The sequence below is a fragment of the Nicotiana tabacum genome, chromosome 10 (genome assembly GCF_000715075.1).
Source record: "Nicotiana tabacum cultivar K326 chromosome 10, ASM71507v2, whole genome shotgun sequence".
Lineage (NCBI taxonomy): Eukaryota > Viridiplantae > Streptophyta > Magnoliopsida > Solanales > Solanaceae > Nicotiana > Nicotiana tabacum.
The window spans coordinates 69,405,409-69,420,735 of NC_134089.1; the positions used below are offsets into that span (position 1 = coordinate 69,405,409).

Consider the following 15,327-nt stretch of genomic DNA (forward strand, 5'->3'; position numbering starts at 1 on the left):
GATGATCGATTATGCCATTAGATGGTGGAAAGACTATGTTAGAGGCAGACTACTAGGTTCACCTCCACTCACTTGGGATCAGTTCTCACAACTATTCTTGGAGAAGTTCATCCCATTTTCTTAGGTAGAGGATCTACGCAGCCATTTGAGCGTCTACAACAGGGTAGCATGACTGTTACCCAGTATAAGACCAGATTTGTGAAGCCTATGTCATCATGTAGTTGTTTTGATCCCTAATGAGAGGGAAAGGGTGAAGAGGTTTAGAGATGGCCTTACTTATGGTATCAGGTTGCAGATGGCCAGAGAGATTGGTGATGATATTTCTTTCAACCGAGTTGTAGAGACTAATGTTAAACAGATCGATTCATGGTCAGGGAAGAGAGGTGGCATCTGAGAAGAGGCCTCATCATTTTAGTGGTTTCAGTGGTTCCTCATCTGGAGGTAGGGTTTCATTTGGTAGAGGTCATCCTCACAGGCCGATCCAGTCACTACTTTAGGTAGTACACGATACTTCAGACAATCGTGGTTCTTATGGATCTCATCTTGAGCAGCTAGTATTCAGCACATCTTCAGCTCATATTAGTGCACCAGCACTATTGAGTTACTATGGTAATCATTCAGTTCATCAGGGATTATTTAAAACTCAACAATTAGGTCAGCCATGGGGTTGCTTTGAGTGCAGCGACATAGGTCATATCAGGAGGTACTATCCTAGATTGAGGAGCAGCAGACCACAATAGGGTACTTGTTCCATGATTCTGGCACCTGTTGCTCCACCACCCGCTCAGCCAGCTAGAGCCAGGGTTTAGGTAGTTAGAGGTGGTGGTCAAGCCATTAGAGATGGAGGCTAGCCATTAGAGGCCGTCCGAGAGGTGGAGGTCAAAGTGGTGGGACTCAACCCCATTTCTATGGATTGCCAGCTAGACTTGAGACAGAGTCATCGAATGAGGTCATCACAAGTAATTATTCCATTTTTCCATAGAGATACATCATTTCTATTTGATCCGAGTTCCACTTTTCATATGTGTCATCCTATTTTGCTTCATATTTAGATGTGTCTCATGATTCTTTGAATGTTGTTTATTTTTCTACTCATGTTTTGGTTCTATTATGGTAGATCGGGTATATCGTGCTTGTTTGGTCACTATCAGGAGCTATGAGACTAGGGTAGACCTTCTATTACTTGATATGGTGGATTCTGACGTGATCTTGGGCATGGATTGGTTGTCACCTTATCATGCTATTTTGGATTATCACGCCAAGACGATGACATTAACCATGTCGGGGTTGCCTCTATTGGAGTGGAGAGGGACTCCTCGACATTCTACTAGCAGGGTCATTTCATATTTGAAGGCTCGACCTATGGTCAAGAAGGGGTATTTGGCATATTTAGCCTATATCCATGATCCAAGTTTGGAGGTTCATTCCATGGACTTGGTTCCAATTGTGCGCGGGTTTCCAGAGGTGCTTCCTACCAATTTGTCGGGGATTCCACCCGACAAAAATATCGACTTCTGTGACTTGGTCCTGGGCACTCCGCCCATTTCTACCTCGCCATACCATATGGCCCCAGTTGAGTTGAAAGAATTAAAGGAGCAGTTGTAGGATTTCTTTGATAAGGGATTCAGTAGACCTAGTGTCTCGCCTTGGGGTGCACCGGTGTTGTTTGTAAAGAAAAAAAACCCCTTTATGAGGATGTGTATAGATTACAGGCATCTAAACAGAGTTACTATCAAGAACAATTATCTATTACTGAGGATTAATGACTTATTTGACCAACTTTAGGGTGCCAAAGTGGTTTCAAAGATTAACTTGAGATCTGGCTACCATTAGTGGAAGATTAGGGCATCAGATGCCCCTAAGACCACTTTTTGGACTCGGTAATGTCACTACGAGTTCTTAGTGATGTCATTTGGCTTAACTAATTCCCCAGCAACTTTTATGGATTTGATTAACCTAGTGTTCTTCTTCATTGATGATGTTTTGGTTTACTTCCCCAATCGAGAGGAGCATGAGCATCATCTATGGATCATACTTCAAACTTTGAGAGATCATAAGTTACATGCCAAATTTTCGAAGTGTGAGTTATGGTTGTACTCAACTGCGTTTTTGGGCCATGTTATATCTTTCAAAGGCACTAAGGTTGATCCTAAGAAGATTGAGGAAGTTCATAACTGGCCTAGACCTACTTCATCTACAAAGATTCAGAGGTTCTTGGATTTGGCGGTATCACCAGTTTGTGGAGGGGTTTTCATATATCTCAGTCTCATTGACCAAGTTGACCCAGAAGGGTGCTCTTTTCAGATGGTCTGATGAGTGTGAGTTTAGCTTTTAGAAGCTCAAGACTGCATTGACTGCTGCCCCAATGTTGGTGTTGCCTTCATGTTCAAGATCTTATACTATTTATTGCGATGCATCGTGTATTAGGCTTATCGTAGTATTAATGTAGGACAGTAGGGTGATTGCCTACGCATCTCAACAATTGAAGGTTCATGAGATGAATTACCCTATGCATGATTTAGAGTTGGAAGCCATTGTTCAAGAGCTGAAGATTTGGAGGCACTATCTATACGGTGTTCCATGTGAGGTCTATACCAACCATCGGAGTCTCCAACATCTGTTCAAGAAGAAAGGCCTTAATTTGCAACAGCAAATATGGTGAGAGTTGTTAAAAGATTATGATATCACCATATTATATAATCCGGGGAAGGCCACTATAGTGGTCTATGCATTAAGTAGGAAGGCCAAGAGCATGGGTAGTTTAGAATATTTAACAGTAGTGGAGAGACCACTAGTTATGGATGTTCAGGCTTTGGCTAATCGATTTGTGAGATGGGATGTTTCAGATCCTAGCTGGGTTCTTTCTTGTGTTATGGCACAGTCATCATTGTTGGAGCATATCAAGGCTCGCCGATTTGATGATCCTCACTTGTAGGTGTTGAAAGACATGGTGTAACGGGCGGTGCTAAAGAGGATGTGATTGGAGATGATGGTGTTATGCGACTTTAAGGCCAGATTTGTGTTCCAAATGTTGATGGGTTGAGAGAGTTGATCCTTGAGGAGGCCCACAGTGAATGCTATTCCATTCACTTAGGTGTCACGAAGATGTACAATGACTTGAAACAATACTATTGGTGGCGAAAGATGAAGAACTATATTATTACATATGTATCTTGCTATTTGAATTGTCAACAAATGAAGAAAGAGCATCAGAAACCGGGTGGATTGACTCATATATTGGAGATACCAGAGTAGAAAGTGGGAGCATATCATTATGGATTTTATGGTAGGCTTACCATGGACCTTGAAGAAATATAACGCAGTCTGGGTTATTATGGACTGGTTGACCAAATCTGCACATTTTATTTCGGTGATGACTTACTATTCTTCAGAGCGGTTTGCTCAAATTTACATCCGAGAGATTATCTACCTCTACGGTATGACCATTTCTATCATTTTTGATCGAGGCACGTAGTTCACATTGCATATTTGCAGAGTCATGCAATGCGAGTTGGGTACGCGCGTCGAGCTAAGTATCATGTTACATCCTTAGACGGACGGACGATCCGAGTGTGCTATTCAGATCTTGGAGACATGTTACGTGCTTGTGTTATTGATTTCAGAGGTTCATGGGACCAGTTCTTACCTCTAGAAGAGCTTGCCTACAACAATAGCTATCCGTCGAGAATCTAGATGGCTCCGTACGAAGCATTAATTGGAGGCGATGTCATTCGTCGATATGTTGGTTTGAGCCTAGAGAGGCTAGACTATTGGGAACTAATTTGGTCTGTGTGCTATGGAAAAGGTTAAGGTGATTCAAGAGTGACTTTGTACAGCTCAATCACGGCAGAAAAGTTATATGAACTGAAAGGTTCGAGATGTAGCTTACATGGTGGGTGAGAAGGTTCTTCTCTGAGTGTCGCATATGAAGGGTGTGATGCGGTTCGGGAAGAAGGGATAGTTGAGCCCAAGGTTTATTAGCTCGTTTGAGATCTTGTAGAGAGTTGAGGATGTTGATTATAGGCTTGCATTGACTTCTAGCCTAGCAAGGGTACATTCGGTATTTTATGTTTTTAAGCTTTGGAAGTACCACGAGGACAACTCTCATGTTTTGGACTTTAGCACGACGCAATTTAATGAAAATCTGACTTATGAGGAAGAGCTGGTGGCTATTCTAGACCGGCATGTTCGTAAGTTGAGATCCAAGAGTTTTCCTTCTGTAAAAGTGCATCGGAGGGGACATCTGATTGAGCAGGCTGCGTGAGAGTCTGAGTCCGATATACGGAGTAGTTACCCCCACCTTTTTACCAGTACAGGTACTTTTCTATATCTATCAAGGACGCACGTGTCTTTTAGAGATGGAGAATGTGACGACCTAATAGGTCATTTTGAGTACTAGCCTTTATTTCTGCATTCCGAGACCTTTATTAGCTCCATTTGATGTTTTTTGATTTGCGTGCATGGTCCGTGTCATTTTTCAAAAAACAATTACGTAAAAATTTAAAGAAAAAGTAATCTTTGGCTTAAAATTGGACTTGAATTGACCATGATCAACATTCTTGGTAAACCATATCCAATTGGTGTTTTGACAATTTTGAAATGTTCGTATATTGTTTTGGATTGTACTCACGTTTGGTTGGGTTCCGGGGTGACTCGAGCTCATTTCGATGCGTTATGTTAAAAATATGAAAATGAGTTTTAAAGTTGAAAATCATGAGTTTTGACAATCGATTCTTGTTATTTGATGTTATTTTGATGATTTGTGATAGCGAGAAAGTTTGTAGGATGTTATTACACTTGTGGGAATGTTTGGTTTGGAGTCCGAGGGGCTTGAGTGAATTTCAAATGTGTTACGAAAGAGTTTGGTTGATTTTTAAACTGCTGGTGCATTCTAGTTCCGGTGTTCAGTCGCTGATCTCGCTTTTGCAGTCAAGAGATTGCATTTGCGAGCATGGTCTAGGGTTGGTTATACTCGTACTACACTTTTGCATTTCTTGTGCAAATTCTGATGTTGATCCCAATGGTGCGTAGAGGAGATTTGTCTAGGTTGGCTTGCCTAGGAGACTTGAGGTAGAGTTGCTGGCGTTCGCAGCCCGTGAAGTCCCCTTATATTATGTCTTTACTATTTATTTTGTTTCAAACTGTTGTATATTGTTCAGACCATACTTTATAGTACTATTGTTGCTCATGTACTGATAACACCGGATTTCTGAGATTCGTCTAGACCATATAATTTATGGATTTATTTTATGTATTTCAGATTTACCATGTTATATTTCGTGTTTTCGTACGTTAAAGTTCCGTCACAAGTTAATCAACACAGGCTCGGGAGTGAGATTATTTTTGAGGTTATGAGTATTTATGCTATTTATAACAGGTGATAAGTAAGTGTCGTGAAGGTTAGAGGGTAAACAAGTCAAAGAAAATGAGTTTCGTTGAAGATTGTCAATTTGGGATAAAATACGGTCCAAGTTATAATACTAGGTTTTTATGGACTAGTGTCATACAAGGTATCACATGACCATGGTATCAAGGCATACAAAGTGTGTTAAAAGTGATTAGTATTTTAAGTAAATTAATATATTACCTAATTATGTTAATAATGGGTTAATTATTGATTTGGGTGGGAAGTTAGAAAATCAATTGAAAATTGGTGGATAAGTTTGGTGGAAACATTACCCCAACGTGGCAGCAAGGGATTTAATTGCTAAAACCAAATAATGACTATTTGGCTATTTGGCTAGGTGGCATGTTTAAGGGATTTTGGCAAAATAATCTTTACAAAAGTGGGACCCATAACCACAAGTATAAGAGATCTTCCTAAATAATTAAGTGGGATGTGTATGTTGCTAACTAACTGATGGGAATTCTCAAATGGAATTCATATGAACCCCTATAATGCTAGCGTGAGTTGCAAATTCTAAAGGAGGACGGTACAACCTTTCTCAAGAATATCATACGGATTTCCTCCTACTTCAATCTCGCCGTTACGTATTTTATCGCGATTGACGTGTATTGAAAGGATTGTCAAGAAAATCGGCTCAGGTATGTTAAGGTTATCCCTTCTTTCCTTTTGGCATGATCCCTATGATACAAATGAAACGAGCAAAGGCACAACTTTCATAAATGCCTCTATTCATGTTAAGGTTATCCCTTCTTTCCTTTTGGCATTATTATTATATCTTCTGCTCATGGGCCTCAGAAAAATACGTAGTTGATAAAGTTTATCCGAAGACATATTGATCATATGACATTCCGAGAAATCTTATTAACGTACTTCTTATGCATTTCATTCATTTATACATGTACATTGACCCATGACCAGATGCGTTATATACGCGTATATTATATGTATATGGGATATGGAAAAAGGTTACGACATTATATACGCACCACCACCTGATCAGTTGGTATACGTTGATGATTTCGCCCACAGAGGCCGAGATAATACGATGGGATGCCCTCAGAGGCTTGATGATGTTATGTACACATATACATATGCATGATACGACCTTTATACGCACATACATGACATTATAAATATTTCAGGATTCACAAAGATATTTAGACCTACAGGTGAATTTCTTTACTCCATATTTCTTTATGTTTCTTATGTACTGATTTTCATACCTTACATACTGGGTACATTATTCATACTGATGCCCCTATTTTCTAGGCCATGCGTTTCATGCCCGCAGGTGTAGGTAGAAAATCTAACGGTCCCCCTTTCTAGGATCTTTGATTAGGGAGAGTTGGTGTGCTCCACTTAATCCGGAGCTGTTATTAGTTTTGGTTTTGTATGTAGATACGGGTACGACAGGGCCTAGTCCCGTCCTTTATACAGTTGTCACTCTAATAAAGGTCTGTAGACAGTTATATATAGTTGGATAATACTGTGACGATTTGCTTTGTCATCGACATTCTATTGAAATTTTTGAGTATTTTTGTTAGGGTTTAAATATTATAAATATCTCCCAAGATGTGCCCAAAAAATAATTATCAATCATCGTCTTATATTCATAGTTTAGCTACTTACATTCCCCTTTTAAACATTTTCAAGAATTACATGCCTCAAATTTTCTTTCCAAAAAGGTGAACTCCACTACTCGATTTCCAATTATCTTTTCTTTAAGTTTAAAAATGTAAAAGAGTTCCTAGAATCAAATGCGCAAATTCCCCAAGTTGGTACTATTTGCTTCGACAATTTGAAGAGCAAGAACTCTCAATCTACTTTACAAACGAAGGGCAGCTCATAATGAATAGGAAAGGTATGTTCTCCGCACAAGAATCCACAATATCTGCACTTAGTTCAGATAATTTCCATTAATAAAAACAAAGAATAACTATGGAAATGGAATATGGGTATATATCCTTTGACAATCTTATCATGACATTCTAGATATGGGTTTTATCTGGTCAAGATTTATTGACTGAAATATGAAGTAGTCTTTAGGTTTTTCCCCTTAAAGTTTAGTACTTTTTGATAATAAACTGTTACATCCAATAGACATTTGCTGGATTTATCTGATTGTTGGTGGGTGTTTGATTTTATCTATTATTTGCAGATATCTACTGGAAGACTTTGGTATGTGTGCCTGAGTGAAGAGAAGTAAACAAGGGAGCTTGATAATCTTGAAAATGGGGTTCTTGAGGGGAAGGAGAATGTGGGTCATTTTGGATAAAGGGTAAAAAGAACCTTACCCATTATTTTGTTTTGTTTTATACCCATTTATGTCAAACCTGGCAAGTGTTTGTTAAGTAGCTGAATTGCTGAATAGATTGTGATAATGGAGTTGCTTTTTACTTTTATCTCGTTATAGCAACTTCTGTATTGAGCAACGTCCTAGAGGTAGCGCATATCAAATATAATAACTTATTTTTATTGGAAAATATTTCTTAGATGAGTGCTCTGAAAATTTCTGCTTTGGAAGTAGTATTGTGCTAAAATGAAAAATGTAGCTCCATGTTGATTAATTTTCTAACACTTCGTTTTACATAAATTACTATATAACATATATGACTATCAAGTTTCCTATTGGTGATTATTATAGTGATGCACCAGCCAGAAACTAATTAATAATGGTGGATATGCTCACGGATTTTAATTTTGAGTTTTTATTTCTTTTTCTGGATTTATGAGTCTGTGAGACCTTTCTTTTCCGCTAAACCATATTCAGTTTTTTCTTGGTAGTTTAGCAGTGGGGCATGCATGCAGAAGATCCATAGTATGACCAAGCAAATCTTGGAACTTGTGGGAGAGGTGGTCCTTCAAAGGTAGGTGTATGATTGCCTGAATGGAACTTTATTGCTTTCTTCACTTGCCAATCCCATGTTTAACTTAGCTTCTTAGTCAATTTTGATCATCTATGCGCTTATGTGTCCTAACTTGTTTGTCAAATACACCTATTAGCTGCAGCAACACCATAGAACTTGATTGACTCTGCAATTACTTTTGTAAGCTTAATGAGTAAAGCACTGGTATACTTCTAAAGGTCACCTAGTGCCATGTGCCAACTGTTGCCATGAGACGTCTTTACACTTTAACTTCTGAACGTTCTTGTCCTTCCGAAGACCTTACTCCTTGGAGAATGCCAGAAATTAGTATTGCAGTTTAACTTTCAGTACTTGATTCAAGTTCTGAGAAAAGAGAGGTCGAAGTAGAAGGTAAGAGGAGAATCCTACACCGTTAAGCTAAGTAAGATGACAGTAATGAGCATGCTTTCATTAATTTAACTTTGTTCGAGTATTAAGAGATGAGGTTAAGAAGTGTAGAGCATGTGGGATTCAACAGTTTCTTCATGATCTTTTCATAATAGAAAAAACGAAATAAGTTTGTGGTTAGAAGAGTAAAGTTGATCTCACTAGTGTTTTTCGTGTTATAAGCATCCGAAACGTTCTTTCTTTTAGGAAGAGAGCCTTGGCGCGATGGTAAAAGTTCTCACCGTGTGACTTAGGAGGTCACAGGTTCAAGCCGTGGAAACAACCTCTTGTAGAAATGCTAGGTAAGACTGCATAAAATAATACTCAATGTGGTTCAGCCCTTCCTCGGACTCCGTACATAGTGGGAGCTTATTGCACTAGGTTGCCCTTGCTCTCTCCTTTTCGAAAATGAGAAGTTGATCAATTTAGAGAAAGATGGTAGATACAAATAAGTTTATTGCCATGTCTGCCATTTGAAAACTTACTTGATCTACCACCTTTTTATATGATCTATTTTACTACTTAATCCAGTCGATTGAGTGTTTTATATGTGTTTGATATATTGATGCCCGATGCTGCTTGCATACTAGATTTCTATTTTCATATATATATATAGAGAGAGAGAGGGGGAGAGAGAGATATACATTCTTAAACCTTTTATTGTTGATTTGTGTTTATATATATATATATATATATATATATATATATATATATATATAGAGAGAGAGAGAGAGAGAGAGAGAGAGAGAGATACATTCTTAAACCTTTTATTGTTGATTTGTGTTTCTCGGTTAATCAAACAGGGCATCTCACGGACAAAGTGGTTTGGTTTTTTCAGTTTTGTTGTTTAATTTCTCTTGGGACTTTTATCTATTGAAAAAGAAAAAACAAGTTCCATAGGATTTAATTATCAAAAAAATTTCTGTTGGACTCTTTTTAGTTGTTGGGGATGCGTAGGCTGACTGAATACAGAATCTGATTTAAGCCGTTCAGCTATCTTTTCTTTTTATCTGATTTCATATATCCTTGTCTATTTGCAGGTCTGACAATGCATAGAAGCTACACCGATTAGTGCTGTTCATTAATGGAGATAGCCGTAAGTGTCTTTGCATAGTATAAAAACTAAAAGAATATATTTTGGAGCGTGTGTCTTATCACAGAAGCCATGGAAATTGGAAATAAAGAGGAAAGAGTTAATGCAACAATTTACTTAAAATTTTGTTTTTCCTGGAAACGTTTCATGATATTTCTGGTGATTTGAAAGGCAAAAGCTTAAGCTGAGGCAACCCACCTTTGGCCAGACAAGGCACTGCCAATAGGGTCTGTGTTTTGAGTGTGAACATTTTCTTATCTTTTAACTTGGAAGTGCTTTAATAATTCGAAAAGATTAAACGAGCCAAAAAATGAGAATCCTTAGAAGTTGGAAAATATTTACTTTATTCCCCTCATATTTTGTAATGTAAAATTTTAGACAGATTCCATTTCCTCTTAATGTGTACACATGGCGTAGACTCATTTTAACTATTGATTATACCTGTGTAAATTCCTCTTTTCTATGACGGGGAGGAAAGCTCAAGGTTTAGCTCCACCTGGAGGCCTCAGGGCAGTTAGGCCTTCCGTTGCCTCAAGGGACATGGCCATGAATTTGTTTTAAAACGTCGATTCTCGCATCTACTTCTTTGGCTGCTCCTACGGTTGCATTCGCTCTCCTATGCTAATAAGGATTAAAGTATGAACATTATCATTTCCAGGCATCATAGAAGTTGACATCATGCTTTTCTTTTACTGATTTAGCTGTTTATTGTTGCCAATAATTTATCACATTTTCTGACCTATAACATTCCCCATTGCAGCCTAATGAATCAAAGACACCAAGCAAGATTGGAGATAGACCAACCAGTGATGTTGTCGTAAGGCTTAGAACGCAGGATGGCCGTGATGATTGGCTTTACTGCCATTCACATATTCTTGTCGAAGAGAGCAAATATTTTGCTGATCGGTTATCAGATAGTTGGCCAACATGTCAGATTCTTGACTCGCGCAATTGTGTTGAGGTTTACTGTGAAGAACCTGATTTGGACTACCATGTCAATGTCCTTCGACTCTTCTATGTCATTGCAGATAGTTTAATGACTGAAATTTGCCACGGTGTCAGGAATGCCCTTGGCATATTGCGGGTTGCTGTCAAGTTTGGATGCCCAAGAATTATTGCAGTATGTGTGGATTATTTGGAAGCAGTCCCATGGGAGGAAGCTGAAGAGGAGGAGCTATTAAATACTATACCAGGCATGGGATCTAAAGTGGAACCAGTACTTGCTCGTCTCCAACCAGTCAATCCTGCTGCAGTAATGAAGATTTTTCTAGCGGCCCTTCAATTTGCTACATCGTCACCTCCTTCACCTTTGAATGATCTGAAAACCACTGCTCAAGAACAGCTTGAATACCTGCTTACTGAGGATGATGATGCTCCTTTACTGACTGCCGATGAAGAAATAAAGCTAGAAGTCATACGATGTGCCAACAGGCTGTTTGATAGATTTAACAACCTTGTAGAATCTCTACTGTGTGATCTCCAAGAATCAATTTCAGATGCTGGGAAATTGCAATCATTGCATTCCTGTTTAACAGACTTGTCATGGGCATGTCAGATATTAGGAAAGCTGGAAATTATGAGAGATTTTGTTTGCAGCTGGACAGAGTTGTCAATGAAACTAGTTAAAATTGTTCAACAAAAAGAAGCAGAAAATCAAATTCTAAAAACAATGCTGAAGGTTCTTGAGGTGACAGCAAAAGTATTAGAGGCAGTAGGATATGGCATAGTTGTGTTACCTACTGTAAAACGACTTCACATGGTGAAACTCTGGCTTCCTTTTGTCCGATCCATGAAGCCTTTAGTTGATTCTTTCACCGAGGAAACTGATGATGATCTCACAATAAAAGTCGATAGTGAGTTATGGCAATCCTTGGAGTCAGCATTTGTTTCCATTATACTTGCATTGCCATCAGTTGATCAGGCAGATATTTTAACTGAGTGGTTGGAAAATCAGCAGATTCAATATCCAGACCTCACCGAGGCATTTGAAGTGTGGTGTTATAGGTCCAAGGTTTCCAAGCGAAGGCTGGCAGCACTTGGGGAAGATCACAATACAGCTAAGACAGTATGACTTCTCTGTTTTTCTTTTTTAGCCAATTCTAGGATTTAGGTTGTATAACCGATTTTTGGTGGAAATTTTGTGTTATTTCTTTAACATAGCTGAACTGGTAAGACGAATGGTAAAATCACCTTCTCTATTTTTGTTTCCCTCACAATGTTTTATGCTTAATTTTCTATGAAGTATGTCAATCTTTCTCACCAAGATGGTTGCATAACTAATGATTGACGACAACTTAAGTTCTTAGACTGAAAGCTTACTCTTGACAGCTGATGTTCGTTGCCAAATTTGTGTCTGTTTGTTAGTTTTTAGGCATTAGTTCTATTTCAGCTTTCTTTTTTCTTTAATAATTTAACTGAGGTTTCTCCTTGTAGTGCTCCCTCCCTTTGAGCTGGTAAGGCTGATGGTTACTCTCTACCCTTAATCGAGTGCTCGAAATTGTTGCAAGTCTTTCGAGCGAGTCGTTTTCCTATGAAACATTGACCACTTGTACTTGTCTTTGGCTATTTTCCTTCTAGAGGATGAAATTAGAACCAGAAAAGGACGCCAAGTGATACACTGACAATATAACGATTGATTTTCAGTTGCTATGTTGTTATATCCTTCTACACTTGGCATTTATTTTATAAAACTGGTCACAGATATGGCTGTTTTTTTGTTTCTAATATTTTTTTTCAGCCACTGGCCTTCTTTCATGAAATGCGTTCAATTTCGGCCACAAGTGCCATGTATGAAACTAGTAAAGATATACTAGTTCTTTTGTTCCAGGTGGCGTTTCTCTCTCCTTCCGATCTTCTTTGTAAGAACGTTTTCAATTTTGTCCATTCATTACAAGGAGCTTCTGAATTTGGATAGCGTGACATGAATGGAGCATTTTACGTCCTTTTCTTCCAACAAATTTTCTTTGTTGTGAAAGTATGTTATTGTATAATTGAGAAATTGCTCCCAATGTTTTGGTTTAGTGGTGAGAGTACAATATATGACGTGTGGGTGTAACGATCGGGCCGGTAGTTTTGAGTACTGGCTACCTTTTCTGTGTTCCGAGACTTTTCACAGCTCACTTTGATGATTTATGACTCGCATGCATGATCTGTGTCGATTTTTGGAAAGTTTAAATTTGAATTTTTAAAAAAATATGATTTTTGACTTTAAAAATGACTAGAGTTCACCTTGGTCAATATTTGTAGTAAACGACCTTGGATCGGTATTTTGACGATTCTGGTAGATTCGTATGATGAGTTGGACTTGTACGTACGTATGGTTGGGGTACCAGGTGACCCAAAGCCATTTCGGCGCTTTATGTGAAAAGTTGGCAAAATTGAGTTTTAAACTTTGAAAATCTTAAAGTTTTGATGATCACTTCTTGAATTTAGATGTTATTCTAATAATTTGAGCTTGCGAGGGAGTTTGTGTGATGTTATTACACTTGTGTGGATGTTCGGATTGGAGCCCGAGGGCTTAGGTGAGTTTCAGATTGATTTTGGATCAATCTGAAATGTGGCAGGTGGCCTATGTCCTTCACGAATGCGGTACGTGCTCCGCGAACGCGAAGAGCACCTGACACCCAGGTATTTAAAAAGTTGAAAATCGTGATATGACCATCTTTCATCATTTTTGAGACCAAGATCACGGATTGGAGATATTTTTTGAAGAGATTTTCATTGCAACATTATTGGTTAGTGATTTTCATCTAGTTTTGATTTATTTTTATAAACACCCATAGATTTTTATCCTTAAGTTTACTAGTTTAAACGTAGAAATTGAGGGTCTCGGGTAGAATTTAGGAATTTTGTAAAATTAAGATTTAGACCTCAAATTGAGGTCAGATTTCGAATCAAATTATATATTTGGATTCGTGGGGTTATGGTTCATCGGGATTTGGTCTCTATTTCAATTATAGATCGTGCGAGCTTGGGTTGACTTTTGGGATTTTGGCAAGTGTTGAACCTTTATTGATTGAGGATGTTTTCTTTTATATTGTTTGACTTCCTTGGATGATATTTGACTAGGTTTGTTTGTTTTGAAGAGTATTTCTAAAGAAGACGGTATTTGATTATGAAAATAATTTCGGAATGAGGTATGTGTCTTGCCTAGCTTTATTTAGAGAATTTTTCTAATATATGATATTGTTTGCTATATGGAGGGGGGCGTGATGCATATACGAGGTAACAGACATATATGCATGTGTCGGGATTTTCATGCTCGGGAGGGGGATTATATGTTTCTTTGTGCCTTGTTGAACTTAGTGATGCCTTGACTTATGCTTCACTTATGTAACGACTCGGTCGTTCGTTCTGAAAGTTATAGCCCTATTTCCCCCATCTATGCTTATTTATATGTTGTTCAGCTGTGTTGAGTTGTATCGAGTTGGTAGGTTTGAGTTCGGAGTAGTTTATGAGTGAAATGAACACTCAGTCTCTTAGTTAGAAAGCTAAGTTAGAAAAGTCAATCGGAAGTTGACTTATGAGTAAACGAATTCGGATTTGGATTTTATGGTTCGATTAGCTTCGTTGGGTGATTTAGACTTAGGAGTGTGTCCAAAATGTAATTTGGAGGTATGTGGTAGAATTAGGCTTGAATTGGCGAAAGTTGAAAGTTTAGAAGTTCTTAGGCTTGAATTCGAGGTTGATTTGGTGTTTTAATGTTGTTTTGGGTATTCCGGAGGTTCGACTAAGTTCGGATAGTGATATATGACTATTTGGAATTATTGGTTGAGGTCCCGAGGGCCTCGAGTGAGTTTCGGATAGGTTTGGGTTGTGTTGCGCTCGTTTTTCTTATGTTTCGACGCCATTTCTCCAAGCATAAATGATAACACATTGAATAAATGAACTCTGATTTCTTTTTTGATTGAAGTATTAGATCCGTATCGTAATTACAGACCCGTAGTAAAAGAATCGTCGAATTTGGATATCGTATGAGGATTTTACGGTTATTTTACTAAGAATTAGATTGCTGGATTTTTTCAAAGTAATTACGAAATTGCCATTGACGGCGTATTTAAAAATCTGCACTATTTGCAAATATTTAAACCTACATATCTCATTCATTATAAGGTCAAATTGAGTGATTCAAAAGCCTAACTTGACTAGCATTTCACAAGCAATCCATTGAAGGTATAAAAAGTGAGTTTCGGGATCGTTTGGCATGAGAAACGAGGCAGAATAACAGGCAGAAAAATATATAAAATAAGGGTTTGCTCATTCGGTCATATTTTGAGTTGGAGAGCTTGGATTTGGGCGATTTTGGAGGTGATTCTCACAATATGGATTGGGGTAAGTGTTCTCTACTCGATTTTGATTATATTTCATGAATCCATCTTCGTTTTTGGGATTTGATTGATGGTTTCAAAGTGAAATTGAGGGAGTTAGGGCTTGAGTTTTAAGTGAGGATTTGAGGGAACAAACGGAGTCCGATTTTGACGAATTTTATATGGTTAGACTTGGGAGAAGACTAGTATTATTATTCTATTTTTGAC

General features: G+C 38.1%; 1 protein-coding gene across 4 annotated transcripts; it reads left to right on the top strand.

Annotated features, from left to right (window-relative positions):
* The first annotated feature begins 6,998 nt into the window (after positions 1-6,998).
* LOC107801376 (BTB/POZ domain-containing protein At3g05675) lies at positions 6,999-12,056 on the top strand. 4 transcript variants are annotated; one of them, XM_016624694.2, is made up of 5 exons: positions 6,999-7,268; positions 7,566-7,685; positions 8,192-8,274; positions 9,741-9,796; positions 10,554-12,056. In XM_016624694.2, the coding sequence occupies exons 4-5, from the start codon at positions 9,785-9,787 to the stop codon at positions 11,862-11,864; spliced, it is 1,323 nt and encodes a 440-aa protein (XP_016480180.1). In that variant the 5' UTR covers positions 6,999-7,268; positions 7,566-7,685; positions 8,192-8,274; positions 9,741-9,784; the 3' UTR covers positions 11,865-12,056. The 4 variants fall into 4 exon arrangements, with proteins under 4 accessions (XP_016480180.1, XP_016480183.1, XP_016480182.1 ...); XM_016624697.2 differs by having other exon boundaries at positions 7,131-7,268; positions 8,178-8,274; XM_016624696.2 differs by having other exon boundaries at positions 7,131-7,268; positions 8,197-8,274.
* The last annotated feature ends 3,271 nt before the right edge of the window (positions 12,057-15,327 follow it).